The sequence below is a fragment of the Mustelus asterias genome, chromosome 3 (genome assembly GCF_964213995.1).
Source record: "Mustelus asterias chromosome 3, sMusAst1.hap1.1, whole genome shotgun sequence".
NCBI lineage: Eukaryota > Metazoa > Chordata > Chondrichthyes > Carcharhiniformes > Triakidae > Mustelus > Mustelus asterias.
The window spans coordinates 89,897,128-89,920,718 of record NC_135803.1 but is presented as its reverse complement, the minus strand read 5'-3'; the positions used below and the strand labels follow the sequence as shown (position 1 = coordinate 89,920,718).

Here is a 23,591-nt window from a genome sequence, read left to right as displayed (position 1 = left end):
TGGTTCGGCCGCATTTGGAATACTGCATCCAGTTCTGGTCGCCACACTACCAGAAGGAAGTGGAGGCTTTAGAGAGAGTGCAGAGGAGGTTTACCACGATGTTGCCTGGTATGGAGGGGCTTAGTTATGAGGAGAGATTGGGTAAACTGGGTTGTTCTCACTGGAAAGACGGAGGATGAGGGGAGACCTAATAGAGGTGTATAAAATTATGAAAGGCATAAATAGAGTGAACGGTGGGAAGCTTTTTCCCAGGTCGGTGGTGACGTTCACGAGAGGTCATAGGTTCAAGATGAGTGGGGGGGAGGTTTAACACGGATATCAGAAGGACATATTTTACACAGAGGGTGGTGGGGGCCTGGAATGTGCTGCCAGGCAAGGTGGTGGAGGCGGGCACACTGGGAACATTTACGACTTATCTAGATAGCCACATGAACGGAGTGGGAATGGAGGAATACAAAAGAATGGTCTAGTTTGGACCAGGGAGTGGCGCGGGCTTGGAGGGCCGAAGGGCCTGTTCCTGTGCTGTATTGTTCTTTGTTCCTATTCTCTAAACAGAACAACCACACTTTCTCCTGCCTATCCATCTAACTGAAGTTCATGATCACTGGAACCATTCCCTTAAATCTTTTCTGCACCTTTACATCCTTCCTAAAGTGCAGTGCCCAGAATTGGACACAGAACTCCAGTTGTGTCCAAACCAGTGTTTTATAAAGTTTCATCATAATTTTCTTTCTTTGCTACTTTATGTCTCTATCTATAAAACCCTTATTAAGGCTTTCTTAACCACTTTCTCAATCTGCCCTGCCACCTTCAATGATTTGTGCACATACACTTCCAGGTCCCATTGCTCTGGCCCCCTTTAGAATTGTATCCTTTAGATTGCTTCTCTACTTTCCTACCAAAAGGTATCACTATTTTCTGTGCTAAATTTAATCTGACAGATAGCGCCCGTTCCACCAGCCTGTCTATGTTCTCTTGAAACACGTTCATTATTCTTCTAAATACCGTCATATGCAGAATTATGAAATTGTGCCCTATATACTGGGTGGTAGACTCCTCTTTGTTTGCTTGTGTCCAAGCTGTAGTGGGTCTTCCGTGGGTCCTCTCATGACTGAATCCAATGCAGGATCAGCATAGAAGTCCACATAACTGGCAGGTCATATTGTTGTTGGTACTTGGGGGAATTTGTGCAATTGTTCTATGCCCGGCCCTCCTCAGGGCCTGTTGGATGTTATGAGTCCTTAAAGCCATGCTGAACCAAATCACAGTGTTTGCCTCCATGTGGGCCATTCAGCTGCACTGTTTTCCCAAGAGAGGTAGTCTGCTCTGAAGAAGTTTGAGGATTTTTCTTCAATCTTCAGACTGATGCCATCAATGATTATGTCTGGTGCTTCATCACGGTTGCCTGGTGCTGGCTGAAACATAATGTGAGTCTTGGAGACGCTAATTTGGAGAAAAATGTTTTCAGTAGCACTCAAGAATTTGTTTGTCAGTCTGGATGTTTCCCTTGTTGTGGGCAGCTCGGGCACAGTCATCTGTATACAGAAACTCTGATTACTGCCTCTGTGAGTCTGCAGGAGGCACAAAGTCTGGCGGGATTGAAGAGCTTTCGTCTTCTATTGAAGAGGTGATGAAAACAATCAAATCAACCACACAAGGCAAAGGCCCATACACCATTCCAGCAGAGATTTGAAAGTTCAATAGTACAAACTGTTAATAAACTTGCAGCCAGTATTTAGAATTAGGAAAATGTTCCACGGGATCTCAGGAATATCAACATAGTCAGCATCTGGAAATGGAAAGAATCCAGTAATGCATGTGCAAATACCAAAAAATAAGTCTTCTCTCAAGCACAGGAAACATCCTCACAAGGATCCTATTAAACCACCCTGGACACCCTCTTACGCTGTTTATCGACCTGACTAAAGCTTGTGAGTGTGTTGATCTGGTCCAAGGCACTTGCTCTCCAAGCTCGGATGTCTGAACAAGTTTGTCAAACTCCTGTGTCTACTGCATGATGGCATGGTTGGAGATGTTTGTGCCTAGGGTTAACTACCTGATGCCTTTGAGGTAACAGCAGTGTAAAGCAAGAAGGAATCCTGGTTCCCCAATTCTCCAATCTCTTTGCAGCAAATGCTTAAAGAAACTATTAGAGACATGCCTGCAGCATTAGCTTCTGTTCAGGGAAGCTCTTCAATTCCCCCAGTCCAAGTCACTAATATTTATTATAAAATTCAATGGTCCCAGTTCCTGGAGAATTTCTTCTAATCCAAAAAACAAGCATTTACCACTACTTCCTGTTTCCAGGTCTTTACCTGATAGAGTTTAGGAAAAATATATTCCACTAAAAATATATTCCAACTGCCATCGATCAGGACTTTGCTCCTTAAAAGGTAGCAGAAAGGTTGGGACTATATCTTTCGACTGATGAAAACTTCTGACATGTTCTTTTTGTTTTACTTAAGCCTACAGTTGCCGATTTGCTGAACCTAGCATGGTGGACCTCAGCTGCTGCCTGGTAAGATAACATTCCTGTCTTTAACACTGTCTCACTGCTAAGGAAATGTGAGAATCCCCAGAGGTTTTTTTTCATTATTTCATGGGATGCGTGGGCATCCCTTTGTTGCCCATCCCTAATTGCCCTTGAACTGAGTAGCTTCTTAGGTCAATTCAGAGGGCAATTAAGAGTCAATCACATTGCTGTGGGTCTGGAGTCACATAAAGGTCAGACTGGGTAAGAATGGCAGGTTTCTTACCCTTAAGGACATTAGTGAACCAGATTAGTTTTTACAACAATCAATGATAGTTTAGTGATCATCATTGCTGAGAATAGCTTTCAATTCCAGATTCATTAGCTGAACTAAAGTTCCACCAGCTGCCATGTTCCTAGAGCATTAGCCTGAGTCCCTGGATTACTAGTCCAGAGTCCTTCCCTCGCCCCCAAATATTTTGCTGCAGAGTGAGTCAATGTTGTCCCTGTGTAACATTGCAAGTGATCCTAGTTTTGTGGCAATGAGTCAAAGGCAGATCCAAGGCCTTATGAGGTATGAGTGTTATCTCCTAATTATGCCTTGCATTAAGAATTATCTTAAATTTATAATTGAAACATTTTCCCTTTCACAGAGCTGCTATTACCCAACTTCAAAGTAAAGACCCAATTTCATCAGCCAGATTGTCACAAAAGATCTTTGGAAACAAAAGCTTCAACACTTCCATTCCAGAGCTGATTGTACACTTATTCCCCTCTAAATGAAAAACTGATATTTAAATGGCTAGAATCACAATTCCTCTAGGTTGCACATGGACTGTTGGAAGAAAACTCCTTAGTTACCACTTTTTTGTATTATTTAGCTTGAGAGGAAGTATTTCCAATGTAAATTCATGAACAGGAAACTCCCACACTGGGCGATGTTGGTGCAGCTTTTAGAAAATTATGTGTTTACATAGCAAAACCACTAAACTAGAATCTATAATGCCAGAGAATGTCTCAGCTTTCGATTCTTCAATTTCTATTATTAATCATGTATCAGATCTTCAATTAATGATTGTGCTTTGATTTATTCTTCCAGGTCTTTATTACAACAGTTGTTGTATGCTCTTACCTTACAACTCAGCTTCCAAGCAGGTACGAGTCTCTGATGTGTCTCTTTGAATGAGGTACTATCTAGGAAGGAAAATTAAACAGATCAATTAGGCCCCAGTTCATGTCTACTTTGGATACTCCCATCAATTAATGAAAATTTGAATATCCACCTTAAAAACACTGCTTTCCTGCACTTACGACAATGATGTTTCTCTTACAACATTTCTCTGATGTCACTGTCTAGAGCTATGGGTCATATCATGTAATTAATTGATTTTTATTTAGACCAGTTGCTACGTGTGACATAAGCCAGTACACAGTTCTCCCATTAGAGGGCCCAGTTTCTTTGGATTTATGCTCAGAGAATAATTATTCCATGATTGACTCCTTTATGATTCCCTGGGATTCTCAGTGCTTCCTCAAGGAGGAGGGGGAGGGGCAGAGTGCAAAGGGCTGCCACCCAGCTGAGGTGTGAGTTGGTGTTCCCACCCTTTCTGCCTTAGTTTCTTCTTGTATCGCTGGTGGGTCACCCTGAAGAGATAGAACCATAGAATCTATATTCAGCCCTTCTCCAATTGAAGAAATGAAGGGGGTGGTGGTGGGAGGTTGGTGAAGCGGTGGTGTGGTTGCAGCAAACAGGCAGAATCCAAAGTTACTAATAATCAGCCTAGGGTTGGGCATTGGAGATGAGAGATGCGCAGGGAGGGTGGGTTGGGCATTGACGAGGGAGATAAGGACAGGGTTGGACTGGGTTGGGGGAAGATTTATTTCTCATTTGACAAATACAAAAAGCCTCAACCAGATTGCTGCCAGTTGAGGCCTGTCATGATGCTTCCCCATCAGGTTGGGACCAGTGAGTGACTTGGGGCCATTTAACCTGAAAATACAAGCCAGGTCCAGATCACAATAAATGTAGCAGCAAGATCAGTCTTCAGATCTTAACAGTAATACATTAATTCCATTGCGTGGAGATGCCAGCGTTGGACTGGGGTGGGCACAGTAAGACGTCTCACAACACCAGGTTTATTTGGAATCACGAGCTTTTGGGGTGTTGCTCCTTCATCAGGTGAGTGGAGAGGTGGGTTCACAAACAGGGCATCTATACGCAGAGACACAATTGCAAGATTATGGTTGGAATGTGAGCCTTTTCAGGTAATCAAGGCTTTACAGATACAGACAATGCGAATGGAGAGAGGGATAATCACAGGTTAAAGAGGTGTGAATTGTCTCAAGCCAGGGCAGTTAGTAGGATTTCACAAGCCCAGGCCAAATGGTGGAGGTTACATGTAGTGTGACATGAACCCAAGATCCTGTTTGAGGCTGTCCTCATGCACGCGAAACATGGCTATCAGTTTCTGCTCGGTAATTCTGCGTTGTGTGTCTTGAAGGCCGCCTTGGAGAACGCTTACCCGAAGACCGGAGGCTGAATGCCCCTGACTGTTGAAGTGTTCCCTGACTGGAAGGGAACACTCCTGCCTGGTGATTGGCACGTAGTATCCGTTCATCCGTAGTCATAGCGTCTGCATGGTCTTGCTGATGTACCACGCCTCAGGACATCCTTAGCTGCAGCGTATGAGGTGGAATCTACTTCAAATGTCAAACCTAACTTTAAAAGGTTGGTACTACCTCATGTGCTGCAGGAAAGGATGTCCCAAGGCGTGCTACATCGGCGAGACCATGCAGATGCTACGACAACAGATGAACGGACACCGCGCGACAATCAACAGGCAGGAGCGTTCCCTTCCGGTCGGGGAACACTTCAGCAGTAAAGGGCATTCAGCCTCCAATCTTCAGGTAAGTGTTCTCCAAGGCGGCGTTCAAGACACATGACAACACAGAATTGCCAAGCAGAAACTGATAGTCAAATTCCACATGCATGAGGACATCCTCAACCAGGATCTTGGATTCATGTCACACTACATGTAACCCCCACCATTTGGCCTGGGCTTGCGAAATCCTACTAACTGTCCTGGTTTGAGACAATTCACACCTCTTTAACCTGTGATTATCCCTCTCGCCACTCGCACTGTCTGTACCTATAAAGATTCGCATTCCAACCATTATCTTGCAATTGCCAATATATGCCGTGTTTGTGAACCCACCTCTTCACTCACCTGAAGAAGGAGCAGCGCTCCGAAAGCTCGTGATTCCAAATAAACCTGTTGGACTTTAACCTTGTGTTGTGAGGCTTCTTGCTGTTCCATTACTCAATATTGTTTGCTGCTACTGATGTTACTGAATTTCAATCGATTGCCAGCATGATTCTCTTAATTCTCCATGTTCCTTTGTTACTAGATGATACATTCGCAGATGGTGTTGAACTGAAAGAGACGAGCTGTGTCACCAAGCAGACACAATACTATTTTGGCAACAACAGTAGATCCTACAGCAACTTAATTGACTGCAGCAACTGCTCCAGGTTGGCAACTGACACAAGGAAATAGTCAATGGCAACTCCCATTGAACCAAACCTAACTTTAAAAGAAAGGAACGTGAAGATAAGTCACAACATAGAACAGTACAGCATAGTACAGCCCCTTCGGCCCTCGATGTTGTGCCGAGCTTTGTCCGAAACCAAGATCAAGCTATCCCACTCCCTATCATTCTGGTGTGCTCCATGTGCCTATCCAATAACCGCTTGAAATTTCCTAAAGTGTCTGACTCCACTATCACAGCAGGCAGTCCATTCCACACCCCACCACTCTCTGAGTAAAGAACCTACCTCAGACATCCCTCCTATATCTCCCACCATGAACCTTATAGTTATGCCCCCGAGTAACAGCTACATTCACCCGAGGAAATAGTCTCTGAACGTCCACTCTATCCATCCCCCTCATCATCTTATAAACCTCTATTAAGTCGCCTCTCATCCTCCTCCGCTCTAAAGAGAAAAGCCCTAGCTCCCTCAACCTTTCCTCATAAGACCTACCCTCCAAACCAGGCAGCATCCTGGTAAATCTCCTCTGCACTCTCTCCAATGCTTCCACATCCTTCTTATAGTGAGGTGACCAGAACTGCACACAATATTCCAAATGTGGTCTCACCAAGGTCCTGTACAGTTGCAGCATAACCCCACGGCTCTCAAACTCCAACCCCCTGTTAATAAACGCTAACACACTATAGGCCTTCTTCACGGCTCTATCCACTTGAGTGGCAACCTTCAGAGATCTGTGGATATGAACCCCAAGATCTCTCTGTTCCTCCACATTCCTCAGAACCCTGCCATTGACCGTGTAATCGGCATTCAAATTTGTCCTACCAAAATGAATCACCTCTCACTTATCAGTGTTAAACTCCATCTGCCATTTTTTGGCCCAGCTTTGCATCCTATCAATGTCTCTTTGCAGCCTACAACAGCCCTCCACCTCATCCACTACTCCACCAATCTTGGTGTCATCAGCAAATTTACTGACCCACCCTTCAGCCCCCTCCTACAAGTCATTGATAAAAATCACAAATAGCAGAGGACCCAGCACTGATCCCTGTGGTACACCGCTGGTAACTGGTCTCCAGTCTGAAAATTTTCCATCCACCACCACCCTCTGTCTTCCAAGAGATAGCCAGTTACTTATCCAATCGGCCAAATTTCCCTCTATCCCACACCTCCTTACTTTCTTCATGAGCCTAACATGGGGAACTTTATCAAACGCCTTACTAAAATCCATGTATATGACATCAACTGCTCTACCTTCATCTACACACTTATATACCTCCTCAAAGAATTCAATCAAATTTGTGAGGCAAGACTTACCCTTCACAAATCCGTGCTGACTATCACGGATTAAGCTGCATCTTTCCAAATGGTCATAAATCCTATCCCTCAGGACCTTTTCCATTAACTTACCGACCACCGAAGTAAGACTAACCGGCCTATAATTACCAGGGTCATTCCTATTTCCTTTCTTGAACAGAGGAACAACATTCGCCACTCTCCAGTCCTCTGGCACTATCCCTGTGGACAGTGAGGACCCAAAGATCAAAGCCAAAGGCTCTGCAATCTCATCCCTTGCCTCCCAAAGAATCCTAGGATATATCCCATCTGGCCCAGGGGACTTATCAACCCTCAGGTTTTTCAAAATTGCTAATACACCTTCCCTCAGAACATCTACCTCCTCCAGCCTATCAGCCTGTATCCCATTCTCATCCTTAAAAACATTGTCCCTCTCCTTGGCGAAAACAAAACAAAACAATTTTAGCTTCCCCACTAGCCCAGTGAACAAAGGGGCCACCTTGTTGATTGAACTTGAGCAGCCAGAAAATCCCAGGTTTGACTTCTCATCTGTACTAAGTTACCGAAACCCAACTGAGGTCAGAAAAAGAATGCTGCATTTAACCTCAGTGCTTCTTGGCTGAGAGAGAGGGACAGGGAGAGTCAAGTACGTACATGTGCACATCAAGTGAGAATAGGATTGGGTTTGGCTGTGATGCCCCCAGAGTCAAATATCCATCTAACACTCTAAATAGAAGGGGAGAAAATTGTCTTAAGGGAAAGGCAAGTGGAGCCATTGCTCATGAACGGAAGAATTGCTGCTCCATACTCTGGGCAATGTAGAATAATAGAATAGTCAAGACAGGAAGAGAACATTGTGCCCATTGCTGGCCCTCTGAAGGAGCAAACATCTTAACGGTTCTCCACTGAAACCTGTGCAGAGAAGCTGTTTTGCCACAATGACCACTTTAGCTCAATTTTACGATTACAATTTGACATGTTTTAAGGACTACCTGACAGTAAGAATCCAATTTGTGCCACCCCATATGCCCGAGATTCATCACTATCTGGTGTGGTAATTTAGGAAGGAATTCCAGTGATCACTGAAGCAGTACTTCACATATCAAGAAATCCAAAAGATTTTACTTTTAATTCAAGAAAATCATCCATTGTGCCACATATGCATCTCTGAGAATGGAACTCTCAACCTTTATATCTTAAATTGCCTCAGAAACTTGTTAGGTTTTAAATGTGACAAAGATTTTGTCAGAATTGGGTCTGATACACTCTGGTTTCACATGTTTTTCATGTGTGGCTGTATCAGTACTACCAGGGCAGCCTGTCAGTAACTCTTTTTGTCTTGTCACAGGTTTTACCATGCACAGAGATTAGCCAACACCAACCTTCTCTTCGTGGTCGCAGAAAAGCTAACCTGCAGTCAGTGTGATCGAAGCAAACTGATTCAGGCCGAAGTGCGATGTATCCTGTCATTAAATATCTTTACAATGCTCCACAGATTGCTCATAGTATTATCTACTGTTCAAGGATGCCTGGTGTGTGGAAGTTCCAGTGACCTCATATAAGAAGGTTCCAGTGAACAAGTTTGAGGAGGTTCCACTGATATAGTATGAGGGGATTCCAGTGACCTGGTGTGGTGATATTCCACTGATCTGGTGTGAGGAGTCCGGTGACCATTGCAGTGTTCCAATAATCTGATGCCAGTCATCCCCTATCATAGAGTTCCAGTGATCTTGTGTGAGGACGTTCCATGTTCTTGTGTGAGGAGGTTCCAGTGATCTGATGTAATGTGGTTCCAATGATCCAGTGTGATCTGGGACCAGCAATCTGGTATCATGAGGTTCCAGTGACCTAGTATGAGGAGGTTCTGTGATCTTGGGTGAGGAGGTTCCGTGATATGACGTAAGGTGGTTCCAGTGACCAAGTGTGATGAGGGTCCAGTGACCTGGCGTGAGAGGGTTGCAGAGCCTAGTATGAAGAAGTTCCAGTGACCTGCTGTAAGAAGGTTCCACTGAACTAGTTTGAGGAGATTCCAGTGATTGTGTTTATGGGGGTTCCAGTGATCGAGTTTGAGGGATTTCCAGAGATATGTGTGTCAGTGTGTGTGTGTCAATTGATCTGGTGTGAGGCGGTTCCAGTGACCAGGTGTGGGGATTCCCGTGATCTGGTGTGAGGAAGTTCCAGTGGTCTGGTGTGAGGGGTTCCTGGTGACCGGCATGGGGTATCCAGTTTCTGGTGTGAGGAGGTTCTGTGATCTCACATGAGGAAGTTTCATGATCTTGTGTGAGGAGGCTCCAATAACCTCATGTGAGCAGAGACCAGTGGTGACCTGTTGTAGGGGTTCCAGTGACCTGATACGATGGGGTTCAAATCATCTTGTGTGATAGAGTTCCAGTAATCTTGTGTGAGGAGGTTCCAGTGATCTGGTGTTAGGAGGTTCCAGTGATCTAGTGTAAGGAGGTTCCAGTGATCCGGTGTGATCAGGGACCAGCAATCTGGTGTGAGGAGGTTCCAGTGATCGGGTGTGAAGAGGTTCCTGTGAACTGGTGTAAGGAGGTTCCAGTGACATAGCGTGTGGAAGTTCCAGTGAACTAGTGTAAGTAGGGACCAGCGATTTGGTATGAGGAGGTTCCAGTGATCTGGTGTGAGAGGATTCTTGTGATCTAATTGATGAAGTACCAGTGACCTAGTGTGAGCATGTTCCATTGCTCTGGTGTGAGGAGCATCTAGTAACCAGGTGTGGGGAATCCAGTGATCTGGTGTGAGGAGGTACCTCTGATCTGTTGTGAGGATGCTCCAGTGATCAGATGTGAGGGGGTTCTATGCAATGGGGTAAGGAGGTTCCAGTCATCTCATGTGATAAGGTTCCATTGCTCTGGTGTGAGGAGGTTCCATGTTCTTATGTGATGACATTCCAGTGATCTGGTGTAAGGAGGTTTCCACGATATGGTGTGAGCAGGGACCACAATCTGGTATGTAGTAATTTCAATGACCTAATGTAATGAAGTTCCAGTGACCTAGTCTGAGGAGGTTCCAATGATCTAATGAGGGATGTTCCAGTGACCTGGTATGGGGGTTCCAGTGACCTGGTGTGAGGAGGTTCCAGTGATCAGGCATGAGGATGTTCCTATGATCTGGTGTGAGAAGGTTCCAATGATCTTGTGTAAGGAGACTTCAGTGACCTGGTGTGAGTGGATTCCAGTGACCTGTTTTATTTCAATCATTCACTGGAATTGTCAATTGTCAGGCCAGCATTTTTGGTCATCATTAATTGACATGGAGAAGGTAGTTGTAAGCTATCTTCTTGAAAAGCTGACACTTATGTGATGTAAGTACACCCAAAGTGCTGTTAGAAGGAAATTCCAGGATTTTGACCCAATAACAGGGAAAGAACAGTGATATACCGGAATTTCCAAGACAGGATGGTTATCATTTAGAAGTGATGGTGTCAAGCTTCTTGAATGTTGATGGAGCTGCACTCATCCAGGCAAACAGAGAATATTCCAGGCTTACTCCTGCTCCTAATTCGAATGTTCCTATGTTCACACACTCCTGGCTTCTACCTTGTAGAATATGGACAGGTTTTCAGGAGTTGGGAGATGAATCAACCATTATAGAGTTCCCAGTCTCTGAACTGCTTTTGTATCCACATGATTTATAAGGCTAGTCCCCAGGATGATGACGGTGGGAGATTCAGTAATAGTAATAAAAAAAGCAAAGACGTATATTTGTATCTTGCTTTTGATAATATAAAATGTCCCAAGGCACTTTACAGAAGTGTCATGGAACAAAATTTGACACCGAGCTACATAAGGAAATATTAAACCAGATGACTAAAAACTTGATCAAAGAGGTTAGTTTTAAGATGCACCTTAAAGGAGGAAGGAGAGAAAAAGAGGCGGAGAGACATAGGGAGCCAACTTCAGAGCTATAGAGCCAACGCAACAGCCAATGATAGAATCATAGAATCCCTGTAGTGCAGAAAGAGGCCACTCGGTCCATTGGGTCTGCACCGACTCTCCAACAGAGCATCCCACCCAGGCCCTATCCCTGCAGTCCCACGTATTTACCCTGCTAATCCACCTAACCTACACATTTAGGGACACTAAGGGGCAATTTAGCACGGCCAATCTACCTAACCTGCACATCTTTGGACTGTGGGAGGAAACCAGAGCACTGGGAGGAAACTCATGCAAACACAGGGAGAATGTGCAAACTCCACACAATCACCTGAAATTCACCTGCTGCAGCAGTGCTAACCACTCTGCATGATGGCATGATTAAAATATTCTTAGGTAGTTCAACAACAAATATTTATTAACTAATAGAAACTATATACACAGGTATGGGAAAGGTCCAAGCTAAGAGCTGTCTCCATGTTTACTTCTACGCACCCCTGGGTGTAGTCATGTGTTCTCTTACATCACTATGTGGATGGTACTGTACTCAGTCCCATGTTAACCCTTTATGTGCCAGACCCTTATACTACAGAGTTAAGGCCATGCAGAGATTTTAAAACAAGGATACGAATATTAAAAGCAAGATATTGATTGACCAGGAGCCAAGGTACATCAACGAACACAGAGGAGATGGATTAGAGGGAATTGCTGTGAATTAGGACATGGGCAGCAGAGATTTAAATGACCTTAACAATAGAGAGGGTAGAACATAGGAATCCAGTAGGACTACTTTGGAGTAATCAGGTCTAGAGATAATACAGGCAAGGAAAAGGATTTCAACAGCAGATAAACTGAGATGAGGATGAAGTTTGAGAAGTATTCTGGGGGTGAAATAAATGGTCTTAGTGATGGTGTGGATGTGTGGCCAGAAGCTCATCTTGGGGTCAGAAGTAATCTGTGGAGAGAGAATGGAGCCAACGTTTCGCTTCTGGATGACCCTTCATCAGAGCTAAAGACAATAGGATGATATTTATACTGTTAGTGATGGATGGGGGAAGGGATTTGTAATTGACCAAGATGTCATAGACAAAAGGGAATGTAAGTCCCCTAACAAGCCAGAGTTGTATGTATATAAGCTTCAATAATGGACACGCAGCCAGTCATGCCAGGAAGATGGCTGGAAAGAAACCTGCCCTGAGGTTCTCCGAGGCTGACCAGGCCCATCTGCTGGACACAGTGGAGGAGAGGCGCCAGCTGCTGTTCTCCAGTCAGTGCTGTCACCCAAGGGGTCACGCTGCAAAGGCATTGTGCAGGAGGTGGGAGCTGCAGCTAATGCCAGGATCCTGATACCTTGGTCCGGGGAACAGTGTCAGAAGAAACTGAACAACCTTCTTCGGGCAGCAAGGGTGAGTTGCATCCCATTCTGAAACCTGCACGTATGCTGGGCTAAACATGTCAAACCATGCTCAGACACCTGAAGGGCATCCAACAACATAAGTGTGAGGGTATTCACTTTGAAAGCAAAAACAAGAAGGCAGATTACTACCTGAATGGCTGTAAATTGGGAGAGGGGAGTGTGTAGCGAGACCTGAGTATCTTTGTGCACCACTCGCTGAAGGTCAAGTGCAGCAGGTGGTAATGAAGGCAAGTGGTATGTTGGCCTTCATTGCGAGAGGTTTCGAGTACAGAAGCAGGGATGTGTTGTTGCATTTATACAGGATGTTGGTGCAGCTGCACCTAGAATATTGTGTGCAGTTTTGGTCTCTTTTTCTGAGGAAGGATGTTCTTGTTCTCGAGGGAGTGCAGCAAAGGTTTACCAGGCTGATTCCGGGGATGGCGGGACTGATGTACGAGGAGAGATTGACTAAGTTAGGATTGTTTTCATTGGAGTTCAGACGAATGAGGGGGGATCTCATGGAGACTTATAAAATTCTAACAGGACTAGACAGGGTAGATGCAGGAAGGATGTTCCCGATAATGGGGGTGTCCAGAACCAGGGGTCACAGTCTGAGGATACAGGGTAGACCATTTAGGATGGAGGTGAGGAGACTTTTCTTCACCCAAGGAGTGGTGAACCTGTGGAATTAATTACCACAGGAAATAGTTGATACCAAAACATTGAATGTATTCAAGAGGCGGCTGGATACAGCACTTGGGGCGAATGGGATCAAAGGTTATGTGGAGAAAGCAGGATTAGACTATTGAGTTGGACGATCAGCCATGAATGTGATGAATGGCAGAGCAGGCTCGAAAAGCCAAATAGCCTCCTCCTGCTCTTATTTTCTGTGTAACAGCACTACCCCCCCCAAGAACTGATTCCAACCCCTCCCTCCCCTCGATCAGCACTCCCCAGTGGTGACCCTTTTCCCTGAAAAGGCCAACACACTCTCCAAAACTCAGGCACACGTAGCACCCCATGCATTTCAATATATCCATGTTTTCAATCCTGCTTATTTCCCCACAGGAGAAAAGCGAACACAACCGGCAAGAGAGGGCATAGACTGGTGACGGTGTGCCTGAGCTGCGGCAACTGATGGTCTGCGAGCAGTGTGACCTGGAGCTGGCAGGGGGAGAATCAACGCCTAGACTGGTGACCGACAGACAGGTCAGCATCCGGCATGCAAGTGAGCATCAGCTTTACCGTCTTCCTAAGTCGTCTTTGAAGTAAGTGCTATGCTGCGCGGGCTGCATTCCCTCCCCCTAATGTGTGTTACAGTCCTGGACCCTGATGCATCAGTCCTTCGGGTGTCGGCGGCACCCCTTCCACTGCTCTGAAGAAACTCTCCAGGACACCTCGGAGGACACCTCAGAAGGAGGCCCTGAAGGTTCCTCTAAGGACAGCACGAGTGATTTGGCACACGCATCAACCATACATCCCACCAACACAGGGACTATCACTACGGTGGGTTATTTTAGTGTTGAGGCTTCTGGGTCACTTACTTGAGCATATCACACCTGCTGATGCACATCAAGTGGAGGCAGGCTCATGCGAAGACTTGGGCACATGGAAGTCTGCCAGAGGCGAGGAATCAGCTGGCCAACGCCAGATACCAGGCCTCAGGGTTCATTCGTTCCGAAGCTGGTGGATATGCATCAGAAAATCTGGGGAGTTGTGGATGGGTTGTCAGCAACCATGCTGCGACTGCAAAACTGTTTAGAGGAGTCAGAGAGCTGTCACAGGAGGTGGTGCCGGCACAGTTTGGGAACCAGGCCAACACTGCAAGGATAGCATCCGCAGTGAAAAGTCTGGGTCAGGGATCATGGGTGACAGGGTCTAGGCCATCTTGGAGACACAGTGGACCATGGCAAAGGGTGTCGCTGGCATCCAGGAGGCACATCAGTCTGTGGCCATGAGTGTCAGGGGCATTTGAGACGCTGTTGACCATGGCTGGGACTCTCGCTGGCATTCTGGAAACAGCAGGCCGTGGCTGTGGGTCTTGACAACTTAGCCCAGTCTCAGAGGGCTAATGCTGAGAGGCTCCAGAGCCTGGCTTGCTCACAGAATATTGTAGCAGAGGGGTTCCAGAGCTTGTCTGAGTCTCAGAGGGCCAGGGCTGAGAGATCATAGACCATAGGGCAGACGCATCTGGGCCTGTAGGACTGGCAGAGCCAGGTGTCACTGGAGCTTCAGGAGCTCAGTCCAGATACCCTGGCGTCCCCAGGGCCTCTGGGCACCCTGAGGAAAGAGGAAGGGATTGAGCCCACGCCGGGGCCTTCCACCCAGGATACTCCGGATGTCCCAAGACCTTCCAATTCCCCCCATCTTCACACCGGAGCATCACAGGGCCAGCTGGATGAACAGAGTGGCACAGAAATATCAGTGTCATCCTCAGGTCAGCTGGGTCTCGACCACCAAGGGCATCACAGACAACAGGCGTGGATCACAGCTGGACACCATCTCCGACGTGCATCCTGGGAGAGCACCTAGAAGAAGCAGTAGGCCACACAAGATTAGAAAGTTGCAGTTTCACTAAGAGGGCATGAGTGATGGTCAGCAGTAGTCAGGGTTAGGTTTTGTTAAATGTTAAGAGCACAATAAACTGTTATTTGCCCCTCACAGCAGTGACAAATCTTTCTCTGATTCTCCCCCCACAGAGCTGAGTGTTCCCCAATCCTATGCATCGAGGTGCTGACTGCTGTGCTGTGCAAAACTCAGCCAAATGTTACAGACTGCCTGCCCTACTTTCCCCACCATCCACTGGACCCTTAGTCAAACAGGGCCCCCTGTCATGCCCCCCCACCCCCCCCAAAGGCGCTCCCGATCCATTGCCCCACACACTTGTGTTCCCGACCTTTACTGCTATGTGGGCCCAGGTAGCACTGTGCATTCGGAGAAAAGGTAGGAGTCAGACTTGAGTGGCACCAGGGGCACGATCCCAGTGTGTCTCACAGCAAGTCATCACCATCCTCCAGCCTTCACCAAAGACTCGCTACCAGTGCCAGTCCAGACCTTTTAACCAGTTGTGATGTTTCTCGGGGATGGGGTGGTGGGATGGGAGAAGATGGGGAAGGATGGGAGGGGGTTGAGATGAGAGGGGTGGGGAAAGGGAAGGGTCATGTGGGTTGAGGGGCCAGTTTGGGGTTGTGGGGAGTGTGGCAGCTGCAGTGGCTCCTGGGGTGTGGTGGAAGTGTGTTTGGAGCAGCCCCCACACTGCACAGCACAAGCTATGTAAAGCGGGCTGCTATCAGGGCCTCCCTTGCTGCTTAGCCCTGCCGGGCACCTGCTGTCGCCACATGCCCTCCATCCTCTGGCACCTCATGTGGCAGGATGTCCACTTCATCCTGTCGTCACTCCTCTTCCTCCTCCTCCACCAGCTGATCTCCCCTCTGGTGTGCGATGTTGTGTAGGATGAAGCACACAATTATGGTATGTGAGGCATGCACAGGGTCATCTGCAGGGCACCCCCAGAGCGGTCCAGGTAGTGGAACCACATTTTCAGCAGGCTTATGCACCGCTCTACCACGGACTGGGTGGCAGTGTGGGCCTCATTATAACGGGTCTCCGCCTTGGTCTCGGGCCTCTGCACAGGCATCATCATGACCTCAACGGGTAACCTTTGTCCCTGACGAGCCATCCCGGCAGCCTGGGCTGGCCTTCAAAGAGCCCAGGGATGTCCCCATGCCTTCCACCTCCTGGGTCACTTCCTCCTCCTCAGCCAGTCCAGGCTGCCAGGATGGCTCGTCGGGGACAAAGGTTACCCGTTGAGGTCAATCGGTCTGAGATCCATTCTGTACAGTAGGTGTCATTGGCATCGTGAACACGGCTGGCAGGGAGAGTGTGCAGGTTGGTGTGCGGGCGTGGCCATTACACCCCCTTGAGCCATTGCCATGAGTGCAACTACAGCATTGCCTTCCAGGCATGTGTTGCACGATGCAGGGAATGACTCCTAATAATCACATGATGAGTTCCCATTCGCTGCAGAGTACATGCAGTATGAGTGTCTATGTTAACCTGAGCACCCCTGCTTGGAGCACAAGCTGCTTGAACTGATGAGCCCTCAAGCAACACACGGTGCACTTATCCCCACCTCCGTAAAACCTCAGCACTAAGTCCAGTCCCTCACCACACCCCACAGCCAGAACAAAGTGGCTGCAGACAGCAGCCTGGCCAGCACTCAGCTAAATGTCCCACCCCAGAGGAACAGCACAATGGCTGCAGAGAGCAGCCTGGCTAACACTCAGTTAAGGGCCCCACCCCACCCCATAGGCCCCTCGCGTAGCCAGGTTCTAAAGTTAGGGGGAGCGAGCACATAAAAAAGTCGCCACAATGCATACCAAATAATTTTAAATTCATTACACATGTTTATTTTGTATTTAAAATCAAAACATAATAAAAACACGTGTTATTTAATTATTTTACATTTTAAACGTAAAATGAAAACAAAACGAAGCAATATGAAAAAAGTATGAAGCAACTACAACAGCCTCGTTCGTCTAGGCTTCATTCTAGCAAAGTTATCTATTACTTTATTATAATCTACCTCAGTAGCCAACTGTCTTTCAGTGGAGACCAAAGCTAACCCAGACAATCTATCCTCGCCCATTGTAGGACGAAGGTAGGACTTTGTGTTGGAGCCGGCTAAAGGATCGTTCTGCAACTGCGCTAGTTATTGGTAAGGTCAGAAAAATGTGGTACAATGTGGATAGGTTAGGATAAATGGAACACATGTCATTGGCGATCATGAATTTTAGTACATTGTTGATGGTCAGTTTCTCGACACTTGAATTAGCCTTACTGCTAGTGCTCATTATCTCTTTGTACATGTCTTTGAATGAAAGAAACTCTTGTACGATTTCAGTTTGACTGTCGATGACGTCTGAGTACGTGTCTGCTAAAAATTCTAATCTGTTCACATTATCTGTGTTGTCAAAATGCTTTGGATCTAAACCACTAAATTTGGAAGCCACATTTTTAAAATGATCAAATCTTTTACTTGTGCTATTTATAACAGAATCTAAGAACACTAAGTAGGATTCAACTATGAAGTTCTTCCGGGCATCAAATATTCCTTCATCCTCTGCAATTTCTTCATGGAATCTTTTTCTTTTACCTTCTCTGTGCTGCTTGGATTCCGTATTAATATCACATTTTCGACCCAACTCGGTTGCTTCATTCTCAATCTGTTTGAATTGAGATTCATACTCATTTTGCATGTTTTTCATATCTTTTTCAAAAAGCTGAATCAAATGAGAAGCCGTTACCAGATCTGGACTACTTTTCTGTAAATATATGGATGAATTGAAAGCCTTGTCTAGCACTTTACTCCAGAACATAAGAAAAAATAAGAATTTATAAGTACTGAGCGTTTCCAGCATACCCTTTGCCTCAGCGAGCTGTTTAGGAGTACAGTTTTTTATCTCACCATCCAGAATTCTTTGCACAGCAACTACTAGTGCTGGTAAATTCTGCAAGACTGCCTCTACTGCTGACTTTCTGGACGCCCATCTAGTATCACAAAGTTTCTTTAGAGTCAGTGCGAAAGATTTGATATGATTGCGTTGTTCTTCTTTTAGCACTGAAAGGCGAGGTAAAATGCCAGAAAGAAAGGTATAGACACTTTGTAGAGTTCCAAAAAACAACTTGGTTTGAATATTGGAGCTTACTGCATCAATTAAAACCAAATTTAAATGATGTGCACAGCAGTGCGTATAGAGTGCATTTGGAGCAACTTCCCTAATCTTTGTTTGGAGACCAGATATTTCACCCAACATGGTGCTTGTTCCATCGTAAGACTGACCGTAACACATAGTTATTGACAGCCCTAAGTTTTTGACTGCTGGAAGAAGAACGTTGAAACAATCTTCAGCCCTTGCTCCAGGTAATTCGCCGGATTGTATAAATCGTTCCACTGCATCACCGTTTACTGTTACATATCGCAAGGATAAAGAAAATTGATCAGTTCTGCCGAGAAAAATAGTAGAGTCAACAATTATTGCAAAGTACTTAGCCACCTTGATTTCAGCTATTATCTTTGATAGAACCTGGGCTGATAAGGACTGGATCAGATCATTTTGTATGTCAGGGCTGAGATATGTTGCATTTCGATCACTCAGTAATAAATGTTGCTCCAGTAATGTACCATTTTTGGCAAACACCTTAATAAGTTCCAAAAAATTGCCTTCATTTGTACTTGGGGAACCTAAACCTTGATACTCGCGATGACCACGGAATGCTAATCCCTGTTTTCCCAAATAGAGAACCACATCTATAATACGGGATAGAATCATCCTATTTTTCTCTATCTCTTTCCTTTCCGCCGTTACATGGCCAACCAAGACAGTTCTGTCGTTGAACAAACTAAATTTGGTAAGGAAAAGATTTTTCTCCGCTTTTTTGTAACTTTCACTTTTTTCATGTTTTTCAATTTTGTGTGTACCTTTAACAAAAATCTTGCAACCAGTTTTTGAATCACTCCAACCATCCGACCGATTTGCAAAAAACCAACAAGCAAAACAAAGCATAGTGTTTGCTCTTGGTGAGTAAACCAGCCAGTACCTATCCATTTCACAACCACTTTTAACTTGTTTCTTGTACCAAGTTGCAGTGAAATGACGTCCAGCTTCATCTTTTGGAAAACTGTCAAAATTATCTTTAAGACCTGGCTGACAAGGGCCTAACTCAAGAAGAGCACGTACTAGATCAGGTGTTTCACAAAACAGGTGTGGATCTGTTGGGTATTCCGTATGTGTGTCAATGATCGCACATAGGGCCTGATTTTACCATTTTGAGTCTAAGTGCCAAATCTGGGCGTCAAATAGATCTGAGCCTGGAATCCTCTTTCCAGTGCGCCCATACGCTATTTGCCGGTTCCGGTCCGATCCGCGCAGTGGGCGGGGCTTAGCGCTGCCGGACCGATCGGAGCTCTGAACTGCGCATGCGCAGTTCGAAAAAAAATCTGAAGCAGCGTGCCCGGGCGGGGAGAAAAAAGCAGAGAGAGCAGCTCTCTGACTCAGAGCATCTGGGGGGTGGGGAGGGGGGGAGGAGAGGGGGCGTGACGGATCATCCTCTGGTGGAGGGGGGGGTGGGAGGAGGAGAGGGGGCGTGACGGATCATCCTCTGGTGGAGGGGGGGGTGGGAGGAGGAGAGGGGGTGTGACGGATCATCCTCTGGCGGGGGGAGGTGGGAGGATGGGATGATGTATGGCAGTGTATGACGAGAGACTGTGTTATTTTTCTTGATGAAGAGTTTCAATGAATACTTCTAACTTCTCTTGAATCTCACGAACCCTTTTGAGGTCCTCTGCTAGTTGAACTCTCCTTCCTGTCAACAGTTGAATTTTTTTAGCATTGTCATCAGCAAAACCCTCCAACACTTCTTTCACATTCTTTTCGAGGCGTCTCACTTCAGTATTTGTTAGCTGTTGTCGGAGTGTGTTTGCTGTAATAGCTAGCATTCGCTAAATGCGCCAGAACAGGATAACATTATTGCATTCAAGCTCAGAATCTACAAAATGCCTTTGGTAATAGTGGAAACCTCTTCTGCAAAGATTACAATGGTTCAGCGATTCCATTAGGAAGTGTTTTCGGCAAACTTGTTGCCAAGTATCTTTAATCAGAATGGTGTCCACATCTACATTTTTGGCCTCCAGGTTTTTACGAACTGTTGTAACTTCATCGTTAGCAAGATAAGCTGTATGTTCCTCAGTGATGTTTAGCAGCCGTTCCAGTTCGGTTTTGGTTTCACTTCGAACATGCTGTTCTGGAGACCGTGATTTCCAGTAGAACCACCTTTCTTGCCAATCTGGCCCCACCATATCACGAATCACAGATTCAGTATCTCGAAGACGGGTTTGCAAGGTTTCTTCCAGGAAATGGATAGCTGCATCCCACTGCTGTTTGTCAGATATGGAACGATCTTCTAAAGCATTGTGCTGGATGACTCGCAGACTGTCTTCAACCTGCTCACCCCATCTGTGACGTTTTATACTTTCATCTTTAACAGCATGTTTTAGTTTGTCAAAGATATCATCATGGTCCTTCCCTTTGTGCTCTGACATAAATCGAGCAAATTCATCCTCCAAGGTTCCCCAAGCAACCTCTACTGCTTTGTGAGGCAACTGTTTGTCAGTCCACTGCTTGAGCTTGATGTCCACTGTGGTATTGAATGTGCCTGAATTCACAGACTGGGCAGCAGGAAGGTAAATATTCTCTATCACATGTGTAGAGACTCTTTCCCACAGTTTCCTTTGTAGAATCTCTTCCCAGTGTTTTGGAGTAACCTGACCTAAGCTGATCACTTCATCCAGAATTCCATTCTTCGCCTTCTCGTACAGTTCATTCCTGTCGAGTTCCCTCAGCCGAGGATAGTCGTTCTTCCATTCAGTTTCAAGGTTGAAGCGAGTAGCTTTAAATGAATCAGCCTGTTGTTCCACAGACTCGCGCACCATCTTCCAGAAACAGTCTGAAACTGCTCGGCTCAAGTTCGTAGTTGTCACTTGATGTGTTTTCAGCATCCCTGTCTTCAACAATTTTGAATTCTGAAAGAACTCTCCTTCATAATCTTTTATGGGATCAATAGCTTCATTGGTGTTGCCTCTACCGGTAACAACTACAAAGTAACCCAAAGCCTTCATTGGAAACAACTTGCCTTCCACAATTTGTTGAATCTGACTTGGACTGGCTAGGTTTTTCTCAGCTAGACCCACTTTGGTCAACACAAAGATGGTCCCTCTGCCTTGTGGGTCCATCTGGCTCACCAAGTCAGTTACAATACTGCGTTCAGCATCTACTGAACCATCTTGGATACAAAGGATAATGGCATTGGGGTTCTGCATGTAAGCCTTGGGGGTTATGCTAGAAATTAAATCCTGGTGTCGGCAGCCATTCCTGGTGTTACAGTACTGATAACACCAGGAAGATCGACCAGTACCATTCATTATCCTTTGTATCCAAGATGGTTCAGTTGATGCTGTACGCAGTATTGTAACTGACTTGGTGAGCCAGATGGACTCACTTCAGAGGTTCCCCTGCAGAATAGAAATCCGCTTCGGACTTTTATTCGGCAGGTCGCTAAAAGCGTGGATCCGGAACGGGCCAAAAGACAGTAAAGTGGGATTTGGCGGTAGGGTTGGGCACACGGTTCATTAAGTCGATTTAAATGCATGCTAATGCATTTAAATTGTCAGGCTGCCCGATTCGGGCGCGGGCCGGACCCGCGCCCAAATCGGGTGTCGGTAAAGCCGCGATCTCTCGGAATCGAGTGCAGATCGCGGTATAGGCCCGACGCCCAACTTTACCACGATTTCATGCCCGAAAATGGGCGTGAAGTTTTGGTAAAATCATGCCCATAGTCTTACTGTGTCATCACCGTCCTCTGGACGATAGTCTGCTGAAGTGGTCACATCTTCTAGGGGCTCCACTTCCACCACCTGTGCAGCCGCAGCAGCCAGGGTGCTGTCACCAGCCCCAAGGATGAAAGTAGGTACTAGCAAGTCTTTAGAGGGTTCCACCTCAGGTGCAACCACAACGGCCTGTGCACCGTCTCCATCTCCTGGGCTGAAGGTAGGTAGCAAGTCTTCAGAGGGTTCCACCTCTGACGCAGCGGACGTCGTGTGCTTGCCGAATGAAAAGTAGGTGTCCAATCTCTGACATTTTGACGATTCTTTTTCTCGATTTGCAACTTCTTTCATCTTCTTTCTGTCCCATCCAGATAGTTTCTTCTTCTTAGTGTTTTTCTCCATGGCATTCCTTATCAGAAAAAAAAAAATCTATGATAGTTTTTCCAGGCAATCTTAACAATAGACATATAACACCCTCATAATAAAACGAAAAAGCAACTTAAACTTGCTTTTGCAATATATTTGCCATATATTAAACTGAACAACCCTGTAATCCAACGGTGGTGGAGGCGGACTCGATAGGGTCTTCTAAGAGACTTTTAGATAAGTACATGGAACTTAGAAAGATAGAGGGTTATAGGTAAGCCTAGTAATCGCTAAGGTAGGGACATGTTCGGCACAACTTTGTGGGCTGAAGGGCCTGTATTGTGCTGTAGTTTTCCTATGTTTCGTTGTTTAATCCATATCACCTTTCTCACTTTGCTCCCGCTGAGCACGCGTGGCAGGGCATGTGCACTTGTACCCTCCATAAACTGGCAATCATGTCGCTTCCGTAAACTCATTAATTCATTGGCTATGCTCGAGACACAGCTAGCTCAAAATAACCAGTGCTTAAAATGGACAAAGCAATCAAATGTTCATGCAAACTGAGAGATACAAGGTGCCAAATTCTAGTTCAGCTTTGGAGTAGTTAATTCTAATGATACACAGTATTGAATGAATGGTGACTAAAACTATAAATTACGCGCCGAATATTTTCACTAAACCATTCCTGCGATGTCATACTCTTGTTCTTGATCTTTGCTATGTACTTAAATGAGCCGGTTTATTAAAATTAAAGCTGCCAATGTTGGACTCTGTAGTGGTTTAAATTCTTCAAGTGATAATCACCAAATCTATTTACTCACCCAATCTCGGCTGGTGAATTCCGTCGGCGAGGGATGCTTGGTCTCGACTGCCCGTTCATCGCGGTGGCTGCATATTTATGCCCTTCGCGGCCTCTGCAATTATCCTCGTGATTGCATGCCCTCTCGGGAGATTGCATGCCGTCCTCGCTGCCTGAAGTCCCCGCATCTGTATCGCATCCCGCGATTGCAGTACACGGACCGAGGACTTCAGATCACGGGAAGAGATCTGAGGGGCCCGTGAGGAACACCCCGTTGAAAAGGTGCCACTTTTGAAGAATGTGCTCAGGGGGAGCGGTCGCTCCCCCTGCTCCCCCTCTAGCTACGCCGCTGAGGCCCAGGACACAGAACCTGAACATCAGCAGGAAGCTCCGCACAGCGAGCAGCAAAACTCCAGGCTCTGCCTCCAACCTCCCCAGC

General features: G+C 46.1%; 1 protein-coding gene and 1 pseudogene across 1 annotated transcript in view; one reads left to right on the top strand and one right to left on the bottom strand.

The window, feature by feature from the left end:
- cacna2d2a (calcium channel, voltage-dependent, alpha 2/delta subunit 2a) overlaps window positions 1-23,591 on the top strand; it is a 1,197,503-nt gene that overhangs the window by 1,152,537 nt on the left and 21,375 nt on the right. Inside the window, exons 33-36 of the mRNA XM_078209320.1 lie at window positions 2,466-2,518; window positions 3,570-3,625; window positions 5,879-6,002; window positions 8,662-8,771. Coding sequence (XP_078065446.1) covers window positions 2,466-2,518; window positions 3,570-3,625; window positions 5,879-6,002; window positions 8,662-8,771 — 343 coding nt within the window. The remainder of the gene's footprint in view (window positions 1-2,465; window positions 2,519-3,569; window positions 3,626-5,878; window positions 6,003-8,661; window positions 8,772-23,591) is intronic.
- On the bottom strand, window positions 19,876-21,581 carry LOC144484564 (dynamin-like GTPase OPA1, mitochondrial pseudogene; annotated as a pseudogene).